The sequence below is a fragment of the Pristiophorus japonicus genome, chromosome 5 (assembly GCF_044704955.1).
Source record: "Pristiophorus japonicus isolate sPriJap1 chromosome 5, sPriJap1.hap1, whole genome shotgun sequence".
In the NCBI taxonomy this organism is placed as follows: domain Eukaryota; kingdom Metazoa; phylum Chordata; class Chondrichthyes; family Pristiophoridae; genus Pristiophorus; species Pristiophorus japonicus.
In genome coordinates this window covers 229,310,130-229,334,510 of record NC_091981.1, presented here as the reverse complement: position 1 = coordinate 229,334,510, position 24,381 = coordinate 229,310,130, and the positions used below count along the sequence as shown (strand labels likewise).

At 44.8% G+C, this 24,381-nt stretch overlaps 1 protein-coding gene across 2 annotated transcripts in view; it reads right to left on the bottom strand.

Moving 5' to 3' along the window:
- Window positions 1-12,452, bottom strand: part of LOC139264623 (macrophage mannose receptor 1-like) — a 332,729-nt gene extending 320,277 nt beyond the window's left edge. Inside the window, exons 1-2 of one of the 2 annotated variants that reach the window (XM_070881368.1) lie at window positions 12,247-12,452; window positions 9,879-10,277 (exon numbers count right to left, since the gene is read on the bottom strand). In XM_070881368.1, the coding sequence (XP_070737469.1) occupies window positions 9,879-10,277; window positions 12,247-12,313 (466 nt within the window). In that variant the 5' untranslated portion in view covers window positions 12,314-12,452. The remainder of the gene's footprint in view (window positions 1-9,878; window positions 10,278-12,246) is intronic. The other variant, XM_070881367.1, reaches the window with a different exon arrangement.
- Between the last annotated feature and the right edge of the window lie 11,929 nt (window positions 12,453-24,381).

Below are 24,381 nucleotides of genomic sequence, written 5' to 3'. Positions count from 1 at the left end.
CTCCTTCACGGTAAATGAGCTGACGGTGGGCAGCGGAAATGTTACAAGGACACCCTCAAAGCCTCCCTGATAAAGTGCGACATCCCCCCCGACGACACACAGGAGTCCCTGGCCCAAGACTGCCCTAAGTGGAGGAAGTGCATCCTGGAGGGCGCTGAGCACCTCGAGTCTCAACACTGAAAGCATGTAGAAATCAAGCGCAGGCAGCGGAAAGAGCGTGCGGCAAACCAGTCCCACCCACCCCTTCCCTCAACAACTATCTGTCCCACCTGTGACAGAGTCTGTGGCTCTCGTATTGGACTGTTCAGCCAACAAAGAACTCACTTCAGGAGTGGAAGCAAGTCTTCCTTGATTCCGAGGGACTGCCTATGATAATGATGATCCTTCCTTAAATACGGAGACCAAAACTGCACGCAATACTCTAGGTGTGGCCTCACCAATACCCTGTATTGTTGTAGTAGGACTTCTCTGCTTTTATGCACTATCCCCCTTGCAATAAATGCCAACATTCCATTTGCCTTCCTGATTACTTGCTGTACCTGCATACTAACTTTTTGTGTTTCATGCACAAGGACCCACAGGTCCCTCTGTACTGCAGCACTTTGCAATTTTTCTCCATTTAAATTATAATTTGCTTTTCTATTTTTTCTGCCAAAGTAGATAACCTCACATTTTCCCACATTATACTCCATCTGCCAAATGTTTGCCCACTCACTTAGCCTGTCTATATCCCTTTGCAGATTTTTTGTGTGCTCCTCACAATTTGCTTTCCCACCCATCTTTGTATCATCAGCAAACTTGGCTGCATTACACTCAGTCCCTTCATCCAAGTGATTAATATAGATTGTAAATAGTTGAGGCACTGATCCCTGCGGCACCCCATTCATTACAAACCGGAAAATGACCCATTTTTCCCGACTCTCTGTTTTCTGTTAGTTAGCCATTCCTCAATCCACGCTAATATATTACCCCCCAAACCTGTGAAATTTTATCTTGTGCAGTAACCTTTTATGTGGCACCGTATCGAATGCTTTCTGAAAACCAAATACACCATATCCACTAGTTCCCCCTTATCCACCCTGCTCATTACATCCTCAAAGAACTCCAGCAAATTTGTCAAACATGATTTCCCTTTCATAAAATGCTGACTCTGCTTGATTGAATTATGTTTTTTCAAATTTCCTGCTACTGCTTCCTTAATAATGCACTCGTGCAATAACAGATGTTAGGCTAACTGGTCTATAGTTTCCTGCTTTCTGTCTGACTCCTTTTTTAAATAGGGGCGTTACATTTATGGTTTTCCAATGTGCTGGGACCTCCCCAGAATCCAGGGAATTTTGATAGATTACAACCAATGATTCCACTATCTCTGCAGCCACTTTTTTTAAGATCCTAGGATGCAAGCTATCAGATCCAGGGGACTTGTCTGCCTTTAGTCCCATTATTTTACTGAGCACCTTTCTTTAGTGATACTGATTGTATTAAATTCCTCCCTCCCTATAGCCCCTTGATTATCCACTATTGGGATGTTTTTAGTGTCTTCTACCGTGAAGACCGATACAAAATATTTGTTCAAAGTCTCTGCCATTTCCCTGTTCCCCATTATTAATTCCCCAGTCTTATCCTCTGAGGGACCAACATTTACTTTAGCCACTCTTTTCCTTTTTATGTACCTGTAGAAACTCTTACTATCTGTGTTTATATAAATCACGCGAGTTTTCTTTCATAATCTATCTTCCCTCTCTTTATTATTTCTTTAATCGTTCTTTGCTGGCTTTTAAATGTTTTACTCCCACTCGTTGGCCACTCTTTATGCCCTTGTTTTCAATTTGATACCATCCCTTATTTCCTTAGTTATCCACGGATAGTTATCCCTTCTCTTATAGTCTTTCCTTCTCATTAGGATATATTTTTGTTGCGAGATATGAAATATCTCCTTAAATGTCTGCCACTGCTCATCAACCATCCCACACTTTAACCTGTTTTCCCAGTCCACTTTAGCCAACTCTGCTTTCATACCTTTGTAGTCTCCTTTATTTAAGCTTAGGACACTGGTTTGAGATCCAACATTCTCACCCTCCAACTGAATTTGAAATTCAACCATGTTATGGTCACTCATTCCTAGGGGATCCTTTACTTGGAGATTGTTTATTAATCCTGTCTCATTGCACAGTACCAGATCTAAGATAGCCTGCTCCCTGGTTGGTTCCGCAACATACTGTTCAAGGAAACTATCCCGGATACACTCTATGAACACTTCCTCAAGGCTACCCTGACCAATTTGCCTTGTCCAATCAATATGAAGGTTAAAATCACCCATGAGTATTGCCATTTCTTATTTACAAGCCTCTATTATTTCTTGATTTATATTCCGTCCAACAGTGTAGTTACTATTAGGGGGCCTATAGACGACGCCCACCAGCGACTTTTTCCCTTTATTATTCCTTATCTCCACCCAAACTGATTCAACATCTTGATTGTCTGAGCCAATATCATTTCTCACTAACGCACTGATCTCATCCTTTATTAACAGAGCTACCCCACCTCCTTTTCCTTTCCGTCTGTCCTTCTGAATTGTTCAAATACCCCAGTGAATGGAGACTCTTCTTGCCATTTTGGTGTCATACAGAAACCATTTCATCACTGCTATGTATGCAACACCTTGTAAACAGCATTCTACTGCCACAGAGGGCACATCTGTTGGAGTCCCAAGGGATCCCAGCATCCCTTGGGAGTACTGCATATAAGCAGGTCTCCCATGCTGTGCCGGCACTCTGGAGTCAGAATAAAGAGACTAAGGTCACACTTACTCGAGTCTACAGTACTCAGTCACATTGCTTTATTTGAGACATAAAACTGGCAATGAGTAATAGATAACGAACCATCACGCGAAAATGCAGAGAACTATTGGTATCCTGGAGAAATTCTCAGAAGGTGAAGATTGGGAAGCCTTCATGGAGCGACTCGACCAATACTTCGTGGCCAACAAGCTGGAAGGGAATGAGAATGCTGCCAAATGTAGGGTGATCCTCCTCACCGTCTGCCGGGCAACAACCTATGGCCTCATGAAGAATCTTCTTGCTCTGGTGAAACCAAATCCTATGAAGAACTGTGTGCACTGGTCCAGGAGCACTAAATCCAAAGGAGAATGTTCTGATGGCAAGGTATCGATTTTATACATGTCAACGATCTGAAGGCCAGGAAGTGGCGAGCTACATTGCCGAACTAAAGTGCCTTGCAGGACATTGCGAATTTGATGGATTCCTAGAACAAATGCTAAGAAACTTTTTTGTGCTTGACATTGGCCATGAGGTTATCCTTCGCAAGCTATTGACTGTTGAAGCACTGAACCTGAGCAAAGCCATAACAATAGCCCAGGCAGTTATGTCCACCAGCTATAAGACCAAACAAATTTTGCAGCTCAAAGATGCATCGGCAAGTATTGTACACAAAGTAACATCATTTTCAGGCAGGAATGCATATGGCAGAGTTTACACACCTGCAGCTGCACGACCTCAGATGACTCAGAGTCTGCCATCAAGTGTGAATGTGAGGCAATTGACACCTTGTTGGTGCTGCGGAGGTGATCATCGAGCCCATCAATGCCGCTTCAAACACTATGCGTGCAAAGGCTGTGGAACAATGGAGCACCTCCAGCTAATGTGCAGATGAGCTGCAAACCCTGCAAACCACCACATTGCTGAGGAAGACCGATCCATAGTGGATCAAACTGAACTATAGACTGAACCGAGGAGGCAGAAGTGTACAGGGTGCACACCTTCACCACGAAATGTCCACCGATCATGTTAAAAGTTGAACTGAACGGAATAACAGTATCCATGGAATTGGACACGGGTGCGAGTCAGTCTATCATGAGCAAAGAGGCCTTCGAGAGGCTGTGGTGCAACAAGGCACAAAGGTCCAAGCTGAGCCCTATTCATACCAAGCTGAGAACTTACACTAAAGAGCTGATCCCTGTAATTGGCAGTGCAGCAGTAAAAGTCTCCTATGATGGGACGGTGCACGAACTACCACTATGGATTGTACAGGAGATGGCCCCACACTGTTCGGCAGAAGCTGGCTAGGAAAAATCCGCTGGAACTGGGACGACATCCGAGCGCTTTCGTCCATCGATGATGCCTCATGTGCCCAGGTTTTGAACAAGTTCCCGTCATTGTTTGAGCCTGGTATCGGAAATTTCTCGGGGGCGAAGGTGTAGATCCACTTGGTTCCCGGTACACGACCCATCCACCACAAGGCACGTGCGGTGCCATACATGATGCGAGAGAAAGTGGAGATCGAGCTGGACAGGCTGCAACGAGAGGGCATCATCGTGCCGGTGGAGTTCAACAAATGGGCCAGTCTGATTGTTCCGGTCCTCAAAGGTAATTGCACGGTCAGAATTTGTGGGGACTATAAAGCAGGACCAGTACCCACTACCCAAGGCAGATGACCTATTTGCGACCCTGGCAGGAGGAAAGGCGTTCACCAAGTTGGACATGACCTCGGCCTACATGACGCAGGAGCTGGCGGAATCTACGAAAGGCCTCACTTGCATCAACACTGACAAAGGTCTGTTCATCTACAATAGATGTCCATTTGGGATTTGATCGGCCACGGCTATTTTTCAAAGGAACATGGAGAGTCTGCTAAAGTCGGTTCCGCGCATCGTGGTTTTCTAGGACGACATATTGATCACAGGTCGGGACACCATTGAACAACTGGAAGAGGTGCTAAGTTGGCTAGATCATGTTGGAATCAGGTTGAAATGCTCGAAGTGTGTTTTCCTGGCACCAGAGGTCGAGCTCTTGGGGAGAAGAATCGCGGCAGACGGCATCAGACCCACCGGCGCCAAGACGGAGGCCATCAAGAAAGCACTGAGACCACAGAAGATGACGGAGCTGCGGTCGTTTCTAGGACTCCTCAATTATTTTGGTAATTTCCTACCAGGGTTAAGCACCTGGCTAGAACTTCTACCTCTGTTGCTACGCAAGGGAGATGGCTGGGTATGGGGGAAATCACAAGAGACTGCTTTTGAGAAAGCCAGAAATCTGTTATGTTCCAACAAACTACTTGTTCTGTATGACACATGTAAATATTTAGTGCTAGCTTGCGATGCGTCTTTGTACGGGGTTGGGTGTGTGTGAGAACAAGTAAACGAATCGGGAACATTGCAACCGGTCGCTTATGCGCCCATGAGTTTGTCCAAGGCTGAAAGGGCCTACAGCATGATTGAAAAAGAAGCTCTGGCATGCATTTACGGGGTGAAAAAAATGCACCAGTATCTGTTTGGGCTTAAGTTTGAGTTAGAAACTGACCATAAGCCACTCATATCGCTATTCTCAAAGGGCAAAGGTATTAATACCAATGCCTCTGCTCGCATCCAAAGATGGCACTCACGATGTCTGCATATAACTATGTAATTCGCCATAGGCCAGGCACAGAGAACTGCGCTGATGCTCTCAGTCGGCTACCATTGCCCACCACTGGGATGAAAATGGCACAGCCTGCAGACTTGTTCTTGATGATGGATGCATTTGAAAATGAAAAGTTACCTGTTATGGCCCGCTAGATCAGGACCTGGACCAGCCAGGATTCTTTACTGTCGCTTGTAAAAAACTGTGACCTCCATGGGAACTGGTCCAGCGTCCCAGCGGAGATGCATGAAGAGATCAAGCCGTTCCAGCGGCACAAAGACGAAATGTCCATACAGGCAGACTGTCTTTTGTGGGGTAATCGCATCGTTTTGCCTAAGAAAGGCAGGGAAATGTTCATACGCGACCTACACAGTACCCACTCAGGCATAGTAATGATGAAAGCTATAGCCAGATCCCATGTGTGGTGGCCCGGCATCGACTCAGATTTGGAGTCTTGCTTGTGCCAATGCAACACTTGCTCTCAACTGAGCAATGCACCCAGGGAGGCACCGCTAAGTTTGTGGTTATGGCCCTCCAAACCGTAGTCTAGGATCCACGTTGACTTCACTGGCCCGTTTCTAGGCAAAATGTTTTTGGTTGTTGTGGATGCTTATTCAAAATGGATTGAATGTGTAATAATGTCTGTAAGCACGTCCACTACCACTATCCAAAGCCTACGAGCCCTGTTTGCCACGCACGGCCTGCCCGATGTCCTTGTCAGCGACAATGGGCCATGCTTCACAAGCGCTGAATTCAAGGAATTCATGACCTGCAATGGGATCAAGTACGTCACATCTGCCCCGTTAAAACCCGCATCTAATGGCCAGGCAGAACGGGCAGTCCAAACCATCAAACAAAGCTTGAAACGCGTGTCGGAAGGCTCCCTGCAAACCTGCCTATCCTGAGACCTGTTCAGCTACCGCACAAGACCCCACTCGCTCACCGGGGTTCCGTCTGCCGAACTGCTCATGAAAAGGGCACTCAAAACACGGCTCTCTCTAGTCCACCCTGATCTCCATAATCATGTCAAGGGCAGGTGGCATCAACAAAGCATGTACCATGATCGCGCAAATTTGTCACGCAATATTGAAGTCAATGACCCTGTATTTGTACTCAACTATGGACATGATCCCAAATGGTTTGCTGGCACTGTCATAGCCAAAGAAGGGAGTAGGGTGTTTGAGGTCAAACTTGCAAATGGACCAACTTGCAAAAAGCATTTGGACCAAACCAAACTGCGATTCATAGACAGTCTCGAGCAACCTGAAGAGGACACCATCAACTTCGACTCTCCGATACACACACAAGTGGCAACCGACATCACGGTTGACCATGAAGCTGAACTCATCATCCCCAGCAGCCCTGCAAGGCCAGCTGTGCAGCAGCCTACCGAAGGCCCAACCAACTCACCTGCACCTGTGTTTGTACTGAGACGATCTACTAGGGAGCGGAAAGCCCCAGATCGTCTCACCCTGTAAATAAGTGTACTATTGACTTTGGGGGGAAGCGATGTTATGTATGCAACATGTTGTAACCAGCATTCTACTGCCACAAGAGGGCACATCTGTTGGAGTCCGAAGGGATCCCAGCATCCCTTGGGAGCACTGCATATAAGCAGGCATCCCATGCTGTGACAGCACTCTGGCGTCAGAATAAAGAGACTAAGGTCACACTCACTCAAGTCTACAGTACTCAGTCACATTGCTTTATTTGAGATATAACAATCACAGTGGTAAGAATTGCAGAAACATTTACCCAACAATACCCATTGTCTCAAAACTATAGAAATTCATATAGAGAAATTGTGTTATAGCTGGACCATCTCTTTTTGAATAGCTAATTAACACTTCAAATCATCAAAGCTGCCACCCATAATTTTATGTCTACCAATTAATGTTGTCAAAGAATGCTGTAATCCCCTGGGAAGTAGCCCCTTGTAAACTGAATCTAATATTATAGCAATATCATGAGATAAATTAAAATAAAATCCTGCACAAGCCATACAGATGAAAGTCCAAAATATTTCATGGGCTTTTAGCTTACATTACTGGGACCTTATGAGTATAAGACAAAGAACGGTACATTTAGGCTATATTAGGCTTTGGTACATCCGAGTATTGTGTTGAATATGGCAAAGGATATTCGGACCTGGAGAGGGTATAGAGGAAGTTGACCAAGATGATACCTAGTTGAAGTGTTCTTAATTATAAGAAAAGGCTACTTAAAGTGGAAGTGCTTTGTTGCTGAACCACCTTATTGTCATTGTGGAGAGAACCATGGCCCAAAAACCTAGGGAAAGGATGAGGAGATTTTCAAATACGGCACTGGAGGCCTTAGTCCTGGGGGTAAAGAAGCTGTCAGATCCTCTACTCGCAGTGGGGCAAGAGGCCCTCAATGCAGAATAACAGAAGTCTGTGGGAGGAGATCAGTGAAGCCATCACTCTGACAAGTGGTGTGTCCAAGACCTGGATGCAGTGCCACAATAAGTTTAATGACCTCACACAAGTGGTCAAGATCAGTGAATGCATCATCCATATCCCACCACCTGCACCACACGCCTCACAACTCTTTTAGAGTAAACAAATAAACATGAGGTCAAGTGCCCCCCAATCTGGGGGACACTCCAAATATTTTGCAAGGCCCTTATTTTTTTGTTTTTTTGGGGTTTTTTTTGTATTTTTTGTAGGTTTTTTTTGGTGTTTTTTTTTAGGGCATTAAAATTCCATATCTTACCAGTGCCCCCTATAAAAGGGGAGGGGGACACTAAAAACCCCGGCAATTAAAACAAATTAAACTTTAAAACATACACACGCCTCACACACTGCTCAATGCACAACACCTGCCAACAATCTCTAGCAATCACCACTCATACCTCACAATCATAGCTTCATTTCACCCTCACACATTTACTGCAAGACTCACAACCACATCTCACACCTGGCACACTGTGCCAGCTATTCAACCAGGCACAGCACCCAAACACATTGCACCACACTCAGTGACATGCTTCTATATCTCTTTCTGGAAAAGGTCACTCATAACAAGACCAAATGCACGTCTGCAGAACCTGACAGAACTGGATGAAGCAGTTCTGGACATTATTTGAAGGGGCAGTCACAGAGTCCATGGCGAGCTGGGAAGTTGAAAGCATTGCATGCCCATTGACGTCACGACCTGCCTAATTTCCATTTCTGCAGTGAGCACAGGCAATGGCAGTGTTGCCGACCTGCCCAAAATGACAGCTGCCGCGGGATCCGCCAGAAGCGGGCAGAAGCGAGACGGACGCCATTTTTTCTTCCAAACCAGTCTTACTGGCTGGCACTAAAGGCTCCAATTTCGGGGCCCTAATCTTTGTTTCTATTTAAGACTGGTTTATTTGAAGCCTGCGCTTTCTAATTCTACATTCACATTCCAGGTCAAATAGTGTACTTAATTCTATGGCTCTTAGCATTTTATATTCCATATCCTGCTCAATTCAATATTTTTCCGATGAAAACAAGTTCAGTTGTTAATTAGACTACATAGCTAATCTAATGCCCCAAGTTCAGGGTTTTCCACCAAACTCCTGCTGAAGTTACAGCAGTAGAGCAGGAAAAGGTGCTGTACTCATCCTTTTTGCCCTCCTCTGAACCCATTCCAGGATACTAGTGTCCTCTCAAAGTTCAATATTCCAAATTTTGTTCTAACAACAATCTGCATAAGGTAAGAATAACTTGTTTTAACTTATACTCAAATACCCTTGAGGTACATCCTGGCATTTGATTAGTCTCATTAACAGAAGCTTCATATTGACTTAAAACTTAATAAATGATCAATAATCACAAACAAATCATTTACATTCTCCATCTTTCATTTTTTCATCACCTTCCCTTTAAAATTAATTTCCAATTCCTAAGCCGGTCTACTTAACTGGTCCAGATTTTTTTGAATGCTATGCATGTGTGTCATGTGATGAGTCACATGACTTCAGGAATCAAATACATTTTCCAGTCCCATAAATGATCTGTCATCATATATGAAAATATTTCAATTACTTATTTGTTCACAATAATTCTTCAACTGAAGATGGGTCAGTCTGACCTGTTCCTGCTCAGTATTGCCAAACTGAAGGGGTGCTTTGTGAGTCAGGATAGGTCCTGCTGTTAATCTTTCCTCTCCTGGGATACAGCACTACTCTATTACAAAGTGATCCAGCCAAGAACTGGCAAAATTTGTCTATAGAGACCAGTGTGTTTGGATATCAGTAAAATCTTGACTTTGAACTGGAGCTCTCTGAATGGCAACATAACACAAACAAATCTTGTGCAAACTTAAAGATGAAATCAAATCAGTTAGCATTCCAGATGACAGGTACTATCATACATACTGAAAATAAGTAACAAAGAGTGACACATATATTCACACAGTTAGGAAGTACATACTTCTATACAGTAATCCCTGGTGTTAGATTATTTGCCATACCTTCATAGTTTATCGAACAAAGATCATTTATGGTGCCATAAATTTTCCATCTGCTCCACAATCCACTTCCTTTGTAAAGCACGATATTCACATTTCCGTTTCCATAGTTGAAGTTGAAATCAGCTCCCTGGATGCTCAGCAGTGTGTCATTCCTGCATCTCCATCTCTGCAGATCATTTGTTTCTTTGCATGGATAGAGAGTTATCAACACCCAGTCTGCCTTGCTGGGAACTCCAAGGCACAGTTTGAACTTGATGCTCATGAGTCTCTGACCAGAAACCCATCTAAACTGCTGTGACTCCGCAGAGGTGTCACACACATTTGTTTCCACAGATTGTTCACTTTTTGCCTCCACACATTTCTTGTGATCTTGATTGTATATTAGAAAAATGTTGGGATCTGGAACACAAGCAGGAAAAACGGTTATGTTTCTTTTCATGGTTGTGTCATTGGTTCAGCTGCACCTGTGCTAATTTACTGATGGCTTATGATTCAAACTGGGCAAGATGAAAAATGTCCATGTTTAACTCTTCCCCTCCAAGCGAAATGCCATCTTTCCCTGTGGCATGCCATCAACTAACCCAAATTAAGATTAATATCTGAGGTTTATCAATATAATTTATCTGTAGCAGTTCAATCATTTATCTACTCAGAAATTTCAGCAATTTTCATTACTTTCACAGGGATTTCGCAGGGACATTGGACAAGATGATTAAAGTATGTCAACAGTACCATTATATTTGATGAAATGCTGCCAGCTAATAATCATTTGAACTGCCCATTGCTAACTAATGCCAAGATTTTGGGTAGATTTTTCATACACTTCAACCATTTTTTGCCATTCCACTTCAAACTCCTACCTGATTCTAGTTAACAGTTAACATCCAATCAAGTATGATAATGAGAGGAAACTTCATCATCTTATATAATATACTATACATATATTTTTCAAAGCTTCTGTAAAATCCCATCTGCCATATTATGTATTGTTTTGGTGTTCTTTTGCTTTCTTCTCATACCCAGAGAGTGAGTGATAAACACTTTGGGGGGGAAATTGCCCTCTTCTATAAGGCCTTTCCGCCTGACGGCAGGTGGCAGGGCTAACCCATCCACAATTGCCCCGGACCTGGGTGGTGGGAATGGGTTTCTGCCGCGCCCGAGTTTCCGCCCCACCTGGCGCGCTGACCCCTTACCACCCGGCGGCGACCTTTTTATGCACAGCGAGGGAAATTGCCACGCAGGAGTCTGGCCGCCTCCGGTCGGTGTGCCCAACAGCTTCGCGTGGCGGGAAACTGCCAGTGGCGGGGTGGTGCCCTTAAAGGGGAGGGCATACTGCTGTGGCAACCATTTTGTTTTAATTGTGGGCCGAATCCTGAGTCGGACTGTCAATGGCGGCTGCTGGTTCGGTCGGGCTGGCACCCATCCCGGGTGGCCCAGTGCGCTCCATGTAGGCATCGCAGCATCCCTCCACTTTAAGTGAAGGGGAGGGATGTTGCGACATGTCAGTGCGGCAGTGATGGACACCGCCCCTCTCCCGACCTGAACCCATCCCTACACCACCTCAAACAGCGCCCCAAAGCGCTCGGAGGCGGTGTCAGAGTTAAAGAGCTGAATTTTCCAGCTCTTCCCTCTGACTCCCGCCAGGCGGTCATAATCTGAACAATTTGAATTATCAGCCCCAAACGGGTGGAAGGAAATTTCTAGCCCTTCATATCTGTAACATCCATTGTTTTATGTTTTTGCACTTGGCACAATTGTAATTTGAAATCAAGCAAGATATTGTCTTCACTTTGGTATAAAGCTCTGTTAAAAGTATAGTTTTATTAAATGCAATCTCCCTCTTCATTAATGGAAGCCTGCTCAGTGAGGTGCATCATTTTGCTGTCTGCTTAAATCGACTTGACTCTCGCCAGTATAAATATTATATTCTGAACAATATCTACTTTCAAAAATAGGCATACGAACAAAGGCGACTTCCATTCAATAAACATTCTTTGGCTCTATTAGATAACAGTAAATGCAACCACCTTCTGAAAAGTACTGCGAGCATAAAATGTTTGCATCAACTTTTACACATAGCAAAACGGACTAAAAACTAACCTTTTAACTAAAGCAAGCAAAGAATTGTTGCACAATGAGTAATTGTAGAATCAAAGAAGTTTGAAGCACTAAAGTGCAGTGCGCTTGAGTTGGCTCTCTGAAACAGCCACCCGATTAGTAAGAGTGTTGATATTCAGATATGTAAAGCAAGCTTTGAGCTAAAATAGATGCCTGCTACAATATGCAGGAACCTTCGGGTTCAAATGTTTCAATGAGATATAGAAAAAAGCACCACAAGAAAAATAAATCCACAAATGAAATAACTTACCTCCACATGTGACAGTTTGGATAAAACAAAGAAAAGCAAGAAACAGAATTCCAGACATCATCGGCATTTCATTATTCTTTGCAAAGGTGGCAGGGTTTTAAATGATCTTACTTTCCCGAAAAAAAGGTAGTTAGTGACAAAGGAAACTCCTAATTAAAAATGCTCCTCCTAGCAGACGCTGAGCTGATAAGTACAGATGCCCAAGTAGAATATCCTGTCATGTGACAGGCAGTCAATAACAGGAATCCAGTCAAGAACATTTGCTTTCATGAGCTTTGTTTCATATTGTCATTTCTCTTCCTTTACTCTGACACGGGGATGAAAGACGGATCATTTTATCAACAAAATTTGTTGGATTTAAAAAAAATTTCTCCCTATGATTGATTTATAGAAAGGACATTGCAACACTTTGCTGACTCATCTGGTTTCCCAGTTCTATGTGATTTTCATGACAATTGAAATAAAACTGCACTAAAGTGAAATCAAACTTCATAACAGATCTGTGGTAAATAGTGCAGTGAGAAATAATAAATCTAGTTCGACATAAAAACCTAGGGGGAGAAATTTGCATTGTTTGCGCCTCCTGTTAGCACCCCCTGGGACGCAAACAATTTCTCACCTCCAAATTTGTGCGGGTGTTCGCGGAGGCTCAAGACCAGCAGTGCCCCGCTGCTATCTGTAGTGCCGTGAGCCGCTGTGCCAGCGATGATGATGTCATCACCGTGTGCAGCAACCCGTTGTCAGCCTGCAGTGGAAATTGGGCAGCGCCCTGTGAGGCCGCTGCGGGCGATGTCAACGACAGCGTTGCGGGTCGCGAACTGGGCCGCACTTCGCTCGCAGGGCGAAAAGTAAAGGCGAGGTGCGGAGCGCCATTTTTTTTCCCGACCTGTCGTAGTCTATTTTGTTTAATCCGTACCGCAATGGTGCTGCCCGGCACTTTGCTTCTGTGCTGGGCTGCAACCACGGCATCCCGCATCACCAGTGGCATAGTAGAGGCCCCTCACCCCACTGCGGAGCTCGCAGCATGCCCTCCCCTTTTAACGGAAGGGGAAGGTCCTGTGCTCGTGCCAGCATTATGTGGCGAGGCCGTGCAGCGCTGGAAAATGAGCCGCTTACCGCCCTGGTTCTGCCCCCAAGAAGAAGTGGAGTGCCCGACATTGCGTTCCACTTTCTCTCGGGGGCAGAACCTCCAATTTCGTGGCCGGGGCAGGACCTCTGCGTCAGTCGCAGGAAGTCCCACTTCGCCTCGGTTCCACTCCCAAACGGGGCGATACCGAATTTTGACGCCCTCGATTTTCCTCTCTGGTGACAGTGCCTCTGGTCTGTGGTATGGTACTGATTGACACGACAACATTTTCCAGTGTCAACATCATTTAAATATTTTATGTGGGCACTTGCATTATGTCACCACATCATTAACACTTTGTTTAAACTTCACCATATTTGGACAGGCACATCCATATTGTGGCAAAAAAGATGTTGGATAATCTGCAGCTGCACAAATAGGCAAGGATCTGGTGTAACAGGTCTGCTCCAGGGGAGCTTGAAGGGGAAAATCCAGCATTTCAAGGCACTTAAGGCAGCTTTATAGCACTGATTCTGTTAAGATTGCATCACACCAATATAATTAGTGGGGGGAGAGGGTTCAGGTGAGCGGAAATTTTAAAAGTCAAAGAATAAGGAGAAGGTATTAGAGCAGAGTAACACTGGGGGAAATGAAAACCAGAGCGTGACAGGAAGGGACAGAATGTATAAACATAAAGGTGAATCAGAAAGTGGGGTCAAAGCAGCAAAAAATGGTTTAAAAAAAATTTAAAGGCTCTTTATCTGAATGCACGCAGCATTCGTAACAAAATAGATGAGTTGACAGCAAAAATACATACAAATGGATATGATCTGATAGCCATTACAGAGATGTGGTTGCAAGGTGACCAGGACTGGGAACTAAATATTCAGGGGTATTTGACAATTTGGAAGGTCAGACAGAAAGGAAAAGAAGGTGGGGTAGCTCTGTTAATAAAGGATGAGATCAGTGCATTAGTGCGAAATGATATTGACTCGGAAGATCAAGATGATGAATCAGTTTGGGTGGAGATAAGGAATAATAATGGGAAAAAGTCGCTGGTGGGTGTAGTATATAAGCCCACTAACAGGAGCTACACTGTTGGACAGAGTATAAATCAAGAAATAATGGAGGCTTGTAAAAAAGGAACGGCAATAATCATGGGCGATTTTAACTTTCATTATTGATTGGACAAAGCAAATTACCAGGATAGCCTTGAGGAAGAGTTCATAGAGTGTATCTGGGATAGTTTCCTTGAAAACTACGTTGCGGAACCAATCAGGTGGCAGGCTATCTTAGATCTGGTACTGTATAATGAGACAAGATTAATAACCAATTTCCTAGTAAAGGATCTGTCATGTATTCAACTGTTATTGTAATCCATGTATAAACTGAACTAAGTTGTACACTGTGAGAACATTGACCACTAGGTGGTGAACTTGTGGGAGACACTCCTAACCTGGACTTTCAGGTGTAAAAGGGGAAGCTCCATGATCTCATCCCTCTTTCTACCTGTGTCATTAGTACCGATATGGACCACAATCTCTGGCTGTTGACCCTCCCCCCTCAGAATGTTCTGCAGTTGCTCAGTGACATCCTTGACCCTGGCACCTAGGAGGCAACATACCATCCAGTTGGGGAACAGCATGTACTTGGGGGGAAAAAGAGAAATTCCCGTCAGGAATATAGAGAGTTCCTTCCACGAAATATGCAGCTTTTAAAAAGTATCTTGACCACTCCTTTGAAACCAATACCAGATGTTGCCAGACCATTTTGAAATGAATTCTTCGAATACCATTAAGACTTTGCATGCAGCATTTTTAAAAATGTTTTCCCTTCTTATCCTAAAGAAGCTAGCTCTTACTGGGCTACAGCTCTGTCGAGCCTGTATGGTGGCTGATGACCAATGGTCACCACACGTTAAAAAAATCCACGCACAGGCATCTTCCACCCCCTCAATTGGAGTTCAGGACTGGGACATTGGGTCCTTCATTAAAATATCTGTGAACTCTTGTGGAAGCAAGTCATCCTCATTCGAGGGACCCGCCTATGATGATGACAATGACAGCATCACACAGGGATGTCTACTACAGATATGACACTTCTGAATGGGTTGGAACAGATCCCAGGATGATTAATTGAGGTCTGTAAAACTGTTGCTGTTTGGCAATAGTGCTCAGGACAGGCTGAGTGTAGCAGGCAGAAGAATCTGGGTGGTAAAAATGCTGAGTTGCTCACTGCGAGGGGTGGGGATGTGCTGCTGATATGTTGTCACTGCATTTAACCAGAAGCGTGGGTCCTTTCCCAGAATCTGCTACATTGTTTCTATTTCTAGGAAATATATCACCCTATTCACAACAAATAAAAAGCAACAGTCTGCTTTCAGGTACTTTCCGATAGTTGACGTCATTTATTTCAGCATTGCTGGCTATGCAGCTGCCTCAGCAAGGAGAAGCACAAGGAGATGGAGCCGGAGGACTGAAGCAGGTATGCTCATAACATATCCACCTCAGTTGGGTGGTCAGGGTGATTGAATGCTTCAATAAATGCTACATACCACCATCTGTACCACCATTTGTGGGATCTTGCTGTGTGCAAATTGGCTGCCGCGTTTCCCATATTACAACAGCGACTACACTCCAAAAGCGCTTCATTGCCTGTGAGGCACTTTGGGATATCCTGAAGTGGTGAAAGGCGCTACAGAAATGCAAGTCTTTCACTGTGCCAGTGTGACCAGCCATAAAAGGAGCGGCGAGCGGCGGCTCCTGGACAGCGCAGCGGCATACCACGGCGAGGTACAGCGCGAGCTGGCACAGGTGGGCGACGGTAACAAAGAGGGACGTCATCAAAGTCCAGGTCGGTGATTGGAGCGTGGGCAGATACAGCAGGAGTGGTGAGAGACTGTGGAGGGATGTGATTGGGGCCCAGCAGAGGCGAAAGTTCGGGGCCCAGAAGAGGCGAGGGCCGAGGGGCAGCAGGCAGTGACTAGTGGAGTGCCACAGGGCTCAGTGCTGGGACCCCAGCTCCTTACAATATACATTTATGATTTAGATGAAGGAATTGAGTGAAATATCTCCATGTTTGCAAATGACACTAAACTGGGTGGCAGTTTGAGCTGTGAGGAGGACGCTAAGAGGCTGCAGGGTGACTTGGACAGGTTAGGTGAGTGGGCAAATGCATGGCAGATGCAGTATAATGTGGATAAACGTGAGGTTATCCATTTTGGGGGAAAAAACACGAAGGCAGAATGTTTTATCTGAATGGCGACAGATTAGGAAAAGGGGAGGTGCAACGAGACCTGGGTGTCATGGTTCATCAGTCACTGAAAGTGGGCATGTAGGTACAGCAGGCGGTGAAGAAGGCAAATGGTATGTTGGCCTTCATAGCTAGGGGATTTGAATATAGGAGCAGGGAGACCTTACTGCAGTTGTACAGGGCCTTGGTGAGGCCTCACCTGGAATATTGTGTTCAGTTTTGTCTCCTAATCTGAGGAAGGACATTCTTGCTATTGAGGGAGTGCAGCGAAGGTTCACCAGACTGATGGCTGGACTGAAATATGAGGAGAGACTGGATCAACTGGGCCTTTATTCACTGGAGTTTAGAAGGATGAGAGGGGATCTCATTGAAACGTATAAGATTCTGATGGGACTGGACAGGTTAGATGCGGGAAGAATGTTCCCGATGTTGGGGAAGTCCAGAACCAGGAGACACAGTCTAAAGATAAGGGGCAGGCCATTTAGGACTGAGATGAGGAGAAACTTCTTCACTCAGAGAGTTGTTACCCTATTGAATTCCCTGCCGCAGAGAGTTGTTGATGCCAGTTCATTGGATATATTCAAGAGGGAGTTAGATATGGCCCTTACGGCTAAAGGGATCAAGGGGTATGGAGAGAAAGCAGGAAAGGGGTACTGAGATGAATAATCAGCCATGATGCTATTGAATGGCGGTGCAGGCTCGAAGGGCCGAATGGCCTACTCCTGCATCTATTTTCTATGTTTCTATGTTTCTATGTAGCACGGGCCAGCCCACACTGCGATATGTGTGCACACTAGGTCCATGCAGCAGAGCTGGTCACTTGTCGTCTTGGTTTATCCTTACAACTGGACCAAGACTTAGCTCTGTCAAACCCGTGTGGTGGCTGGTGTGCAACGGCCACCACACGTTAAAAAAAATCCATGCCCAGGCATCTTCCACCCTTCAATATGTAGTTCGGGACCTGGAATATTAGGTCCTTCATTGAAACACCTTTGAACTCATCCCTTTTTGGCATGGAAGCAAGTCATCCTCGTTTTGAGGGACTGCCTATGATGATGACCAGAAGCTTCACACACTGCCCAAATCACCAGACCCCCAGCACTCACTCACCAGCAATCTCTACCTAGCAACACGCACACCCACATCTCACACCTTGCACACAGTGACAGCTATTCAACTATGGCAGCCACAAGGGTCATTAGTTATTCGAATGAATGTGATTTGTGAGGTATGTTTATGCATACATTTATTAATGGAGTTTGCAATATTTTGTGGTATCTCTCATTTAACTTTGCGCCCAGGAGCTCGCTGTGATATGGCATGGCACAGGGATGGTATGACGGGCATATGGTGAGCAAAAGGGATCTGGGGTTTAAGTCATCATGTTGAAAGCCCTGATATCTTCCTCGTCCCTCTGTGCACATAGAATCATAGAAATTTACAGCACGGACATGTTTCCGTATTTCTCGCTGCCTACGATCCCTCCGCCGTAGACCCTGGAGGACGAGGTGACATGCCAGTACAGCTCCCATTAATGTTGCCAAGTGTAGCTGTTTGAACCTTTGAACAATAAATGTAGCCATTTTACACTTGCCAGAACAATGCTGATAAAAATTAACCTTGAAATTACTCATGAAAATTCATCCGACGAGCTGAAACTGACAAGAAACCACAGAAACTGACCTACCCTGATAGATGCGAGTGATTAATGCAGATACCTTTAAATAATGTTCCTGGAGCTGGCGACCTGCAGCTGTGCACCTACTCTACCTGTCATTGTCTGGTCACGGTGCAAAGGTAAGAGGTCTAAATTCAATTTATACCAGCTCCCTTTACCGCACGTGGGAAGTGACTAATGGACGGCAAAGGTCTACGTTCGACGGTAAGCGGCGTCTACACCTGCGCAGAAATTCACTTTGTTATTTGGCAGAGGCGCCAAGAGTTACCGCTGCGCCAGTTATTGCCACCCTCGTGGTGACCTTAACTAACGTGCAACGCCTCCTTGGCGCCTCTATCACTATATTTAATTTGAACGTCAGCCTTCCCGGCAGGCGTTCTTACAGCCTGGAAAAAGTGGTGAGTAAATAGCGGAACTCGGGCGGAATTGGCCAGAGAGCAAGGTAAGTTTTTATCTTTATTTATTTCTCCATTTTTTTCATCAATTGTAACAGTGGGGAAGTTTGTGTATGTGTGTGTCGGAGAAGTTTGATTTTTTTTCTTTCTTCTTTCTTTTCTTCCTGTTTTCCAGCTAGCATGGCGGCAGTCTCCCGATGCGAAATTCAGTCGGCCTCTTGAGCTCCGGCCCGAGGATGAGTGTGCAACGCCTGCACCTAACGCCCGGCGGTAAAATCAGCTCTCAGGCGGTGACACCGCTGCAAAAACAACGCAACCGAATTTCGACCCCTAAGTGTCCATAATGAATTTGACAGATCGGGTGCTCAGTGACGGTCCGGATTTACCATGTGCCGCTAGGTTTGCTACGACCTGGAGCTACTGCATCAGAGCTAGCTACAGGCACTAACGAGAGGTGCTTACTAACTGAATTTTTCCCCCAAAGACTTTTAAATACTCAACTAAATGTATATAACATCAGCTGTAATTTTCAGTTAGATTTTACTGAAACAGATCAAGCTGCTCACCTTAATCGACATGCACCATCTTTAATTCCACGGGGCTGATATTGATTTCAGGCAGGCAGCCATTGTGGTTAGATCGCGCTGACCAGTCCAATGTCTTCGGTGAGAGGTCCGAGCCATTTTGATAATGCCAGCGAGGCTCGAGCACTGAACCAGCATTCACGGGTAGCTCACCAGTCGGGAATTCCGATGATTCCTCCATGGAGCTGGACCAAATGTTTCACGTTAAAGGAAGAGAAGCAATCACAAGTAGGGGGAGGGCTCGTGTTGGCCACACAAAAATCATGCGCAAAACTCTACTTACCTATTTCCGGAAGGCCCTTTAATTGCTGTTGGTTAGGCCGAGTACCACAGCCCAAGCTTCATCCATTGGTACCTCAAAATTGCAACAGGGTCCTACAACCAGCGTAGGACCCCGATTTGCATATTAAAAGCAGACTCCTGCCTGAATCTCCTGCTCTGGCCACCCATTTTCACCAGGGGTTGGAAATGGCAGCAGTCGTATCAGAAATGGGGTGATAACTAGTCCGCTGTCATTTTCAGCCCGCTACCATGTTCCCTCCCGGGAGGAGGCTCTGAAAATTGGTCCCTTTGTCTCAGCTGTTGTTCACATTCAGACTTTCTTCACATATCAGCGAGTTCACTATGGCAGCATTAAATGGAGGCACATTGCTTGATGAGTTTCAGCACTAAATCCAGGGTGCCTCAGTTTGGGCTTTTCTTTCATCCTTTAACTTTTTCCACTCTCCTCTCTTGAAGTAGTGACTCCTATTGATGTGCAGGTCCAAACGATTCAGCGCTCTCTGGTACCTCGCATCACTAGACATTTTTCAAGTGTAAGCTTAGACAGTGAATATTGAACAGCATTATACCCAAGCGTAATCCAGTTCTTGAGTGACTGCCACATACCAGTGTTTTTTTAGCAGTGGTCACCAGATACCAATCAAGAGCGTGCCCCCTATGCTGAAATTTTCCCTTCCAATCCCAGGTGTACTGAGGCCGATCGTACTAAAGAGAGCAAGATGTTGGTGTGAGTTTTGGATGGTTCTACCAAAGAGCCTACAGAGGTATTTCCACAGTCATATATCTGTTCTTAGCATATCTCAGCGCCAACTCAGCCCATATTGATATTTTCATGGCTACCAATACCTGGTGATTACTGACCTCTGACAGAGGATTGCCTCCTTGGCATCATTCCTAAAGTATGGTGCTCAGAAATGTATACAATACTTCAGCTGAAAGAAAGCCTTTCATGACCACAGGGCATCCCAAAGCACTTTACAGTCAATGAAATACTTTTGACATGTAGTCACTATTATAATATAGGTAACGCGGCAGCCAATTTGTGCACATCAAGCTCCCACAAACAGCAACTTGATAAGGGCCAGAGAATCTGTTTTAGATGTTGATTGAGGGATAAATATTGGCCATGGCACCGGGGAAAACCCCTCTGCTCATCTTCGAAATAGTGCCATGGGATCTTTTACATTCACGTGAGAGGGCAGACGGCTTTAATGTCACATCTGAAAGACAGCACCTCAGACAGTGCAGCACTTCCTTAGCACTGCACTGAAGTGTCAGTCTAGATTTATGTGCTGAAGTCTCTGGAGTAGTGCTTGATCCCACAACCTTCTGACTCAGAGGCAAGAGTGCTACCAACTGAGCCATGGCTGAGGCCTAACCAGAAACTTGTAAAGGTTTAGCATTATTTTCTTGTTTTTGTATTCAGTCCCCCTATTTACAAAGCTAAGTGTTCCATACCCTTTCTTAACCACCTTCTCCACCTGCAAAGAGATGTGAAATGCACCCTCAGGTCCCTCTGTTCTTGAAACCCCCCCCCCCCCACTCCGCCCCCACACTCTTCAAAATAGCACCCTTTAGGTTATATTGCCTCTCCACGTTGTTTCTCCCAAAGTGTATCACTTCACACTTATCCACTGTAAATTACATCTCCTATGTCTCTGCCCATTTAACCAGTCAGTTGATGTCCTTCTGAAGTCTGCTGCTATCCTGCTCACTGTTTATTATGTTGCCAAGTATTGTATTTTCTACAAACTTAGAAATTGTACTCCCTGTACTCAAGTCCAGGTAATTTATATATAAGAAAAGCATTGGTCCTAATATCAAACCCTGGGGGATCCCACTGCATACTCCTCTCCAGTTAGAAAAACACCCGTTCACCATTACTCTCTGCCTCCTATCCCTTAGCCAATTACGTACCCAAGTTACCACTGCCTTTAATACCATGTGCTTCTATTTTCTGAATAAGTTTGTTACGTGGTACTTTATCAAATGTCTTTTTAAAGTCCATATATACATCTACTGTATTATCTTCATTAATCCTCTCTGTTAATTCATCAAAGAACTCAATCAGATTAGTCAGACATGATTTGCCTTCTGCTATCTCCACCCTCGTGCGCCTCAGAAAAATAGGATGTGTTCCATTTGGACTGGGTGACTTGTTAACTTTCAGTGATGCCAACCTATTTAACACCTCCTTTCAATCTATTTTATCATATCCAATATCTCTACACCTCTCTCCTCTACTTCATCCTTTTCTTTTGTGAAGACAGATGCAATATATTCATTCAGTACCTCAGTCATGCCCTCTGCCTCCACAAGAAGATTTCTTTATTTGTCCTTAATCAGCCCCACCATTCCTTTAACTATCATTTTACTTTTTAAATCTTTACTCATACCCTATTTGCCCTGCTGATATCCTTTTTCAATTTCCCCCTGCACTCTCAATATTTTACCTGGTTTTCAATTGTTTTCTGTATCTGACATTTGTCATAAACCTCCTTTTTCTGTGCTATATTAACCTCTATTTCCTTTGTCTTCCAGGGAGCTCTAGCTTTTGATGCCCCATCTTTCCTCTTTATGGGAATATGCTTGCTTTGTATCCAAACTATCTATTGGTCATTTACTGTTATCCTAGCCAATATTTGTTTCCAGTCCACCGGTGCTAAATCCTTTTTCAAATCACTGAAATTCTCTCTCTTCCAGTTGGATATTTTCACCTTTGATTTTTCTTTATCCCTTGCCATGACTACCTTAAACCTGATTATGTTATAATCACTATTACCCAGATGTTCTGCCACTGAAACATACACCACTTGCCCTACTTCATTCCCTAGAATTAGATCCAGCACTGCTTCCTTCCTTGTGGTGCTGAACCAGCCTGATGTTGTTTGTAGCAGGCAGCAGCAACAGAGATGGCAGAGTATAAACATAGTGGGAAGTTGAGGCAGCATGGACCTGAGCAGCAGCAGCGGCGGAGGCAAAGAACAAGTAAAGCGGTAGGCCGAGGACAGAGAGTGGACCTGAGTGGTGGCAGCAGCAAAGCTAGGGAATCTCTGGTGAATTCAAAAACAATAATAAAAAACAAGCAGTGATGTCACAGCACAGCAGATAGGTGATTGGTTGGAGAGTATTAACATTTTATCTTTCTAAGCTAGGACAGTAGTTTAAACAGTTAGTACATATTTGTTAACTGGTGGCTACTTAAAGGGATGAGGAAGTGCTTCCCTCGAAGGTCACAGTGCAATGTTTACACAGAGTACTGTGCGTGAGCCTCCGAGTTTGCAGTGGCAGCAGACCTAACAGTACAACTTGATAACAAGTGAAGTTGAAAACTGTTATAGATGTAAACCTGTAAGTACCTTGTTTCACCACCAGAGGGCTCATCCCCTGGAATCCCAAGGGATCCCACAATCCCTTGGGAGCACAGGTACTTAAGGAGGCCTCACAGGCTGGAGAAGCACTCTGGAAACCTACAATAAAAGACGAAGGTCACATTTTACTTTGAGCTCACTGTATCTGGTCAGACTCTTTATTCGTACACGATAACTGTCGATGAGGTACAGGTGACGAACCCCACCACAACGATGTGGGCATCCTGGTGAAATTTTCGGAGGGAGATGATTGGGAAACCTTCGTGGAGCGATCAATACTTCATGACCAATGAGCTGGAAGGAGAAGCGAAAGCTACCAAATGAAGGGCGATTCTCCTCACCGTTTGTGGGGCACCAATGTATGGCATCATGAAAAATCTGCTTGCTCCAGCGAAACCCACAGAGAAGTCATATGATGATTTGTGCACACTGGTCCGGGAGCATCTTAACCCGAAGGAAAGCGTTCTGATGGCGAGGTACCGGTTCTACACATACAAGAGGTCTGAAGGCCAGGAACTGACGAGCTATGTCGCTGAGCTAAGACGCCTTGCAGGATATTGCAAATTTGAAGGACATTTAGAGCACATGCTCAGGGACTTCTTTGTACTTTGGAAGTGGGACCTGTACAAAAGGGACGGTCTGCACTTGGGCAGGACTGGAAATGATGTCCTGGGGATAACATTTGCTAATGCAGTTCAGGACTGTTTAAACTAATATGGCAGGGGGATGGGAACCTATGCAGTGAGACAGGGCAAAGTAATATGGAGTCAGAAACAGATGGTAGAAAGGTAAAAAGCAATAGTGGAAGGCCGAGTAAACAAAGGCAAGAAATAAAAAGGGCCACACTACATCATAATTCTAAAAGGACAAAGGGTGTTAAAAAAACAAGCCTGAAGGCTTTGTGTCTTAATGCAAGGAGTATTCGTAATAAGGTGGAGGAATTAACTGTGCAATTAGATGTTAACAGATATGATGTGATTGGGATTACAGAGACGTGGCTCCAAGATGATCAGGGCTGGGAACTCAACATCCAGGGGTATTCAACATTCAGGAAGGATCGAATAAAAGGAAAAGGAGGTGGGGTAGCATTGCTGGTTAAAGAGGAGATTAATGCAATAGTTAGGAAGGACATTAGCTTGGATGATGTGGAATCTATATGGGTAGAGCTGCAGAACACCAAAGGGCAAAAAACGTGAGTGGGAGTTGTGTACAGACCTCCAAACAGTAGTAGTGATGTTGGGGAGGACATCATACAGGAAATTAGAGGTGCATGCAATAAAGGTGCAGCAGTTATCTTGGGTGACTTTAATATGCATATAGATTGGGCTAACCAAACTGGAAGCAATACGGTGGAGGAGGATTTCTTGGAGTGCATAAGGGATGGTTTTCTAGACCAATATGTCGAGGAACCAACTAGGGGGGAGGCCAGTTTAGACTGGGTGTTGTGTAATGAGAGAGGATTAATTAGCAATCTCGTTGTGCGAGGCCCCTTGGGAAAGAGTGACCA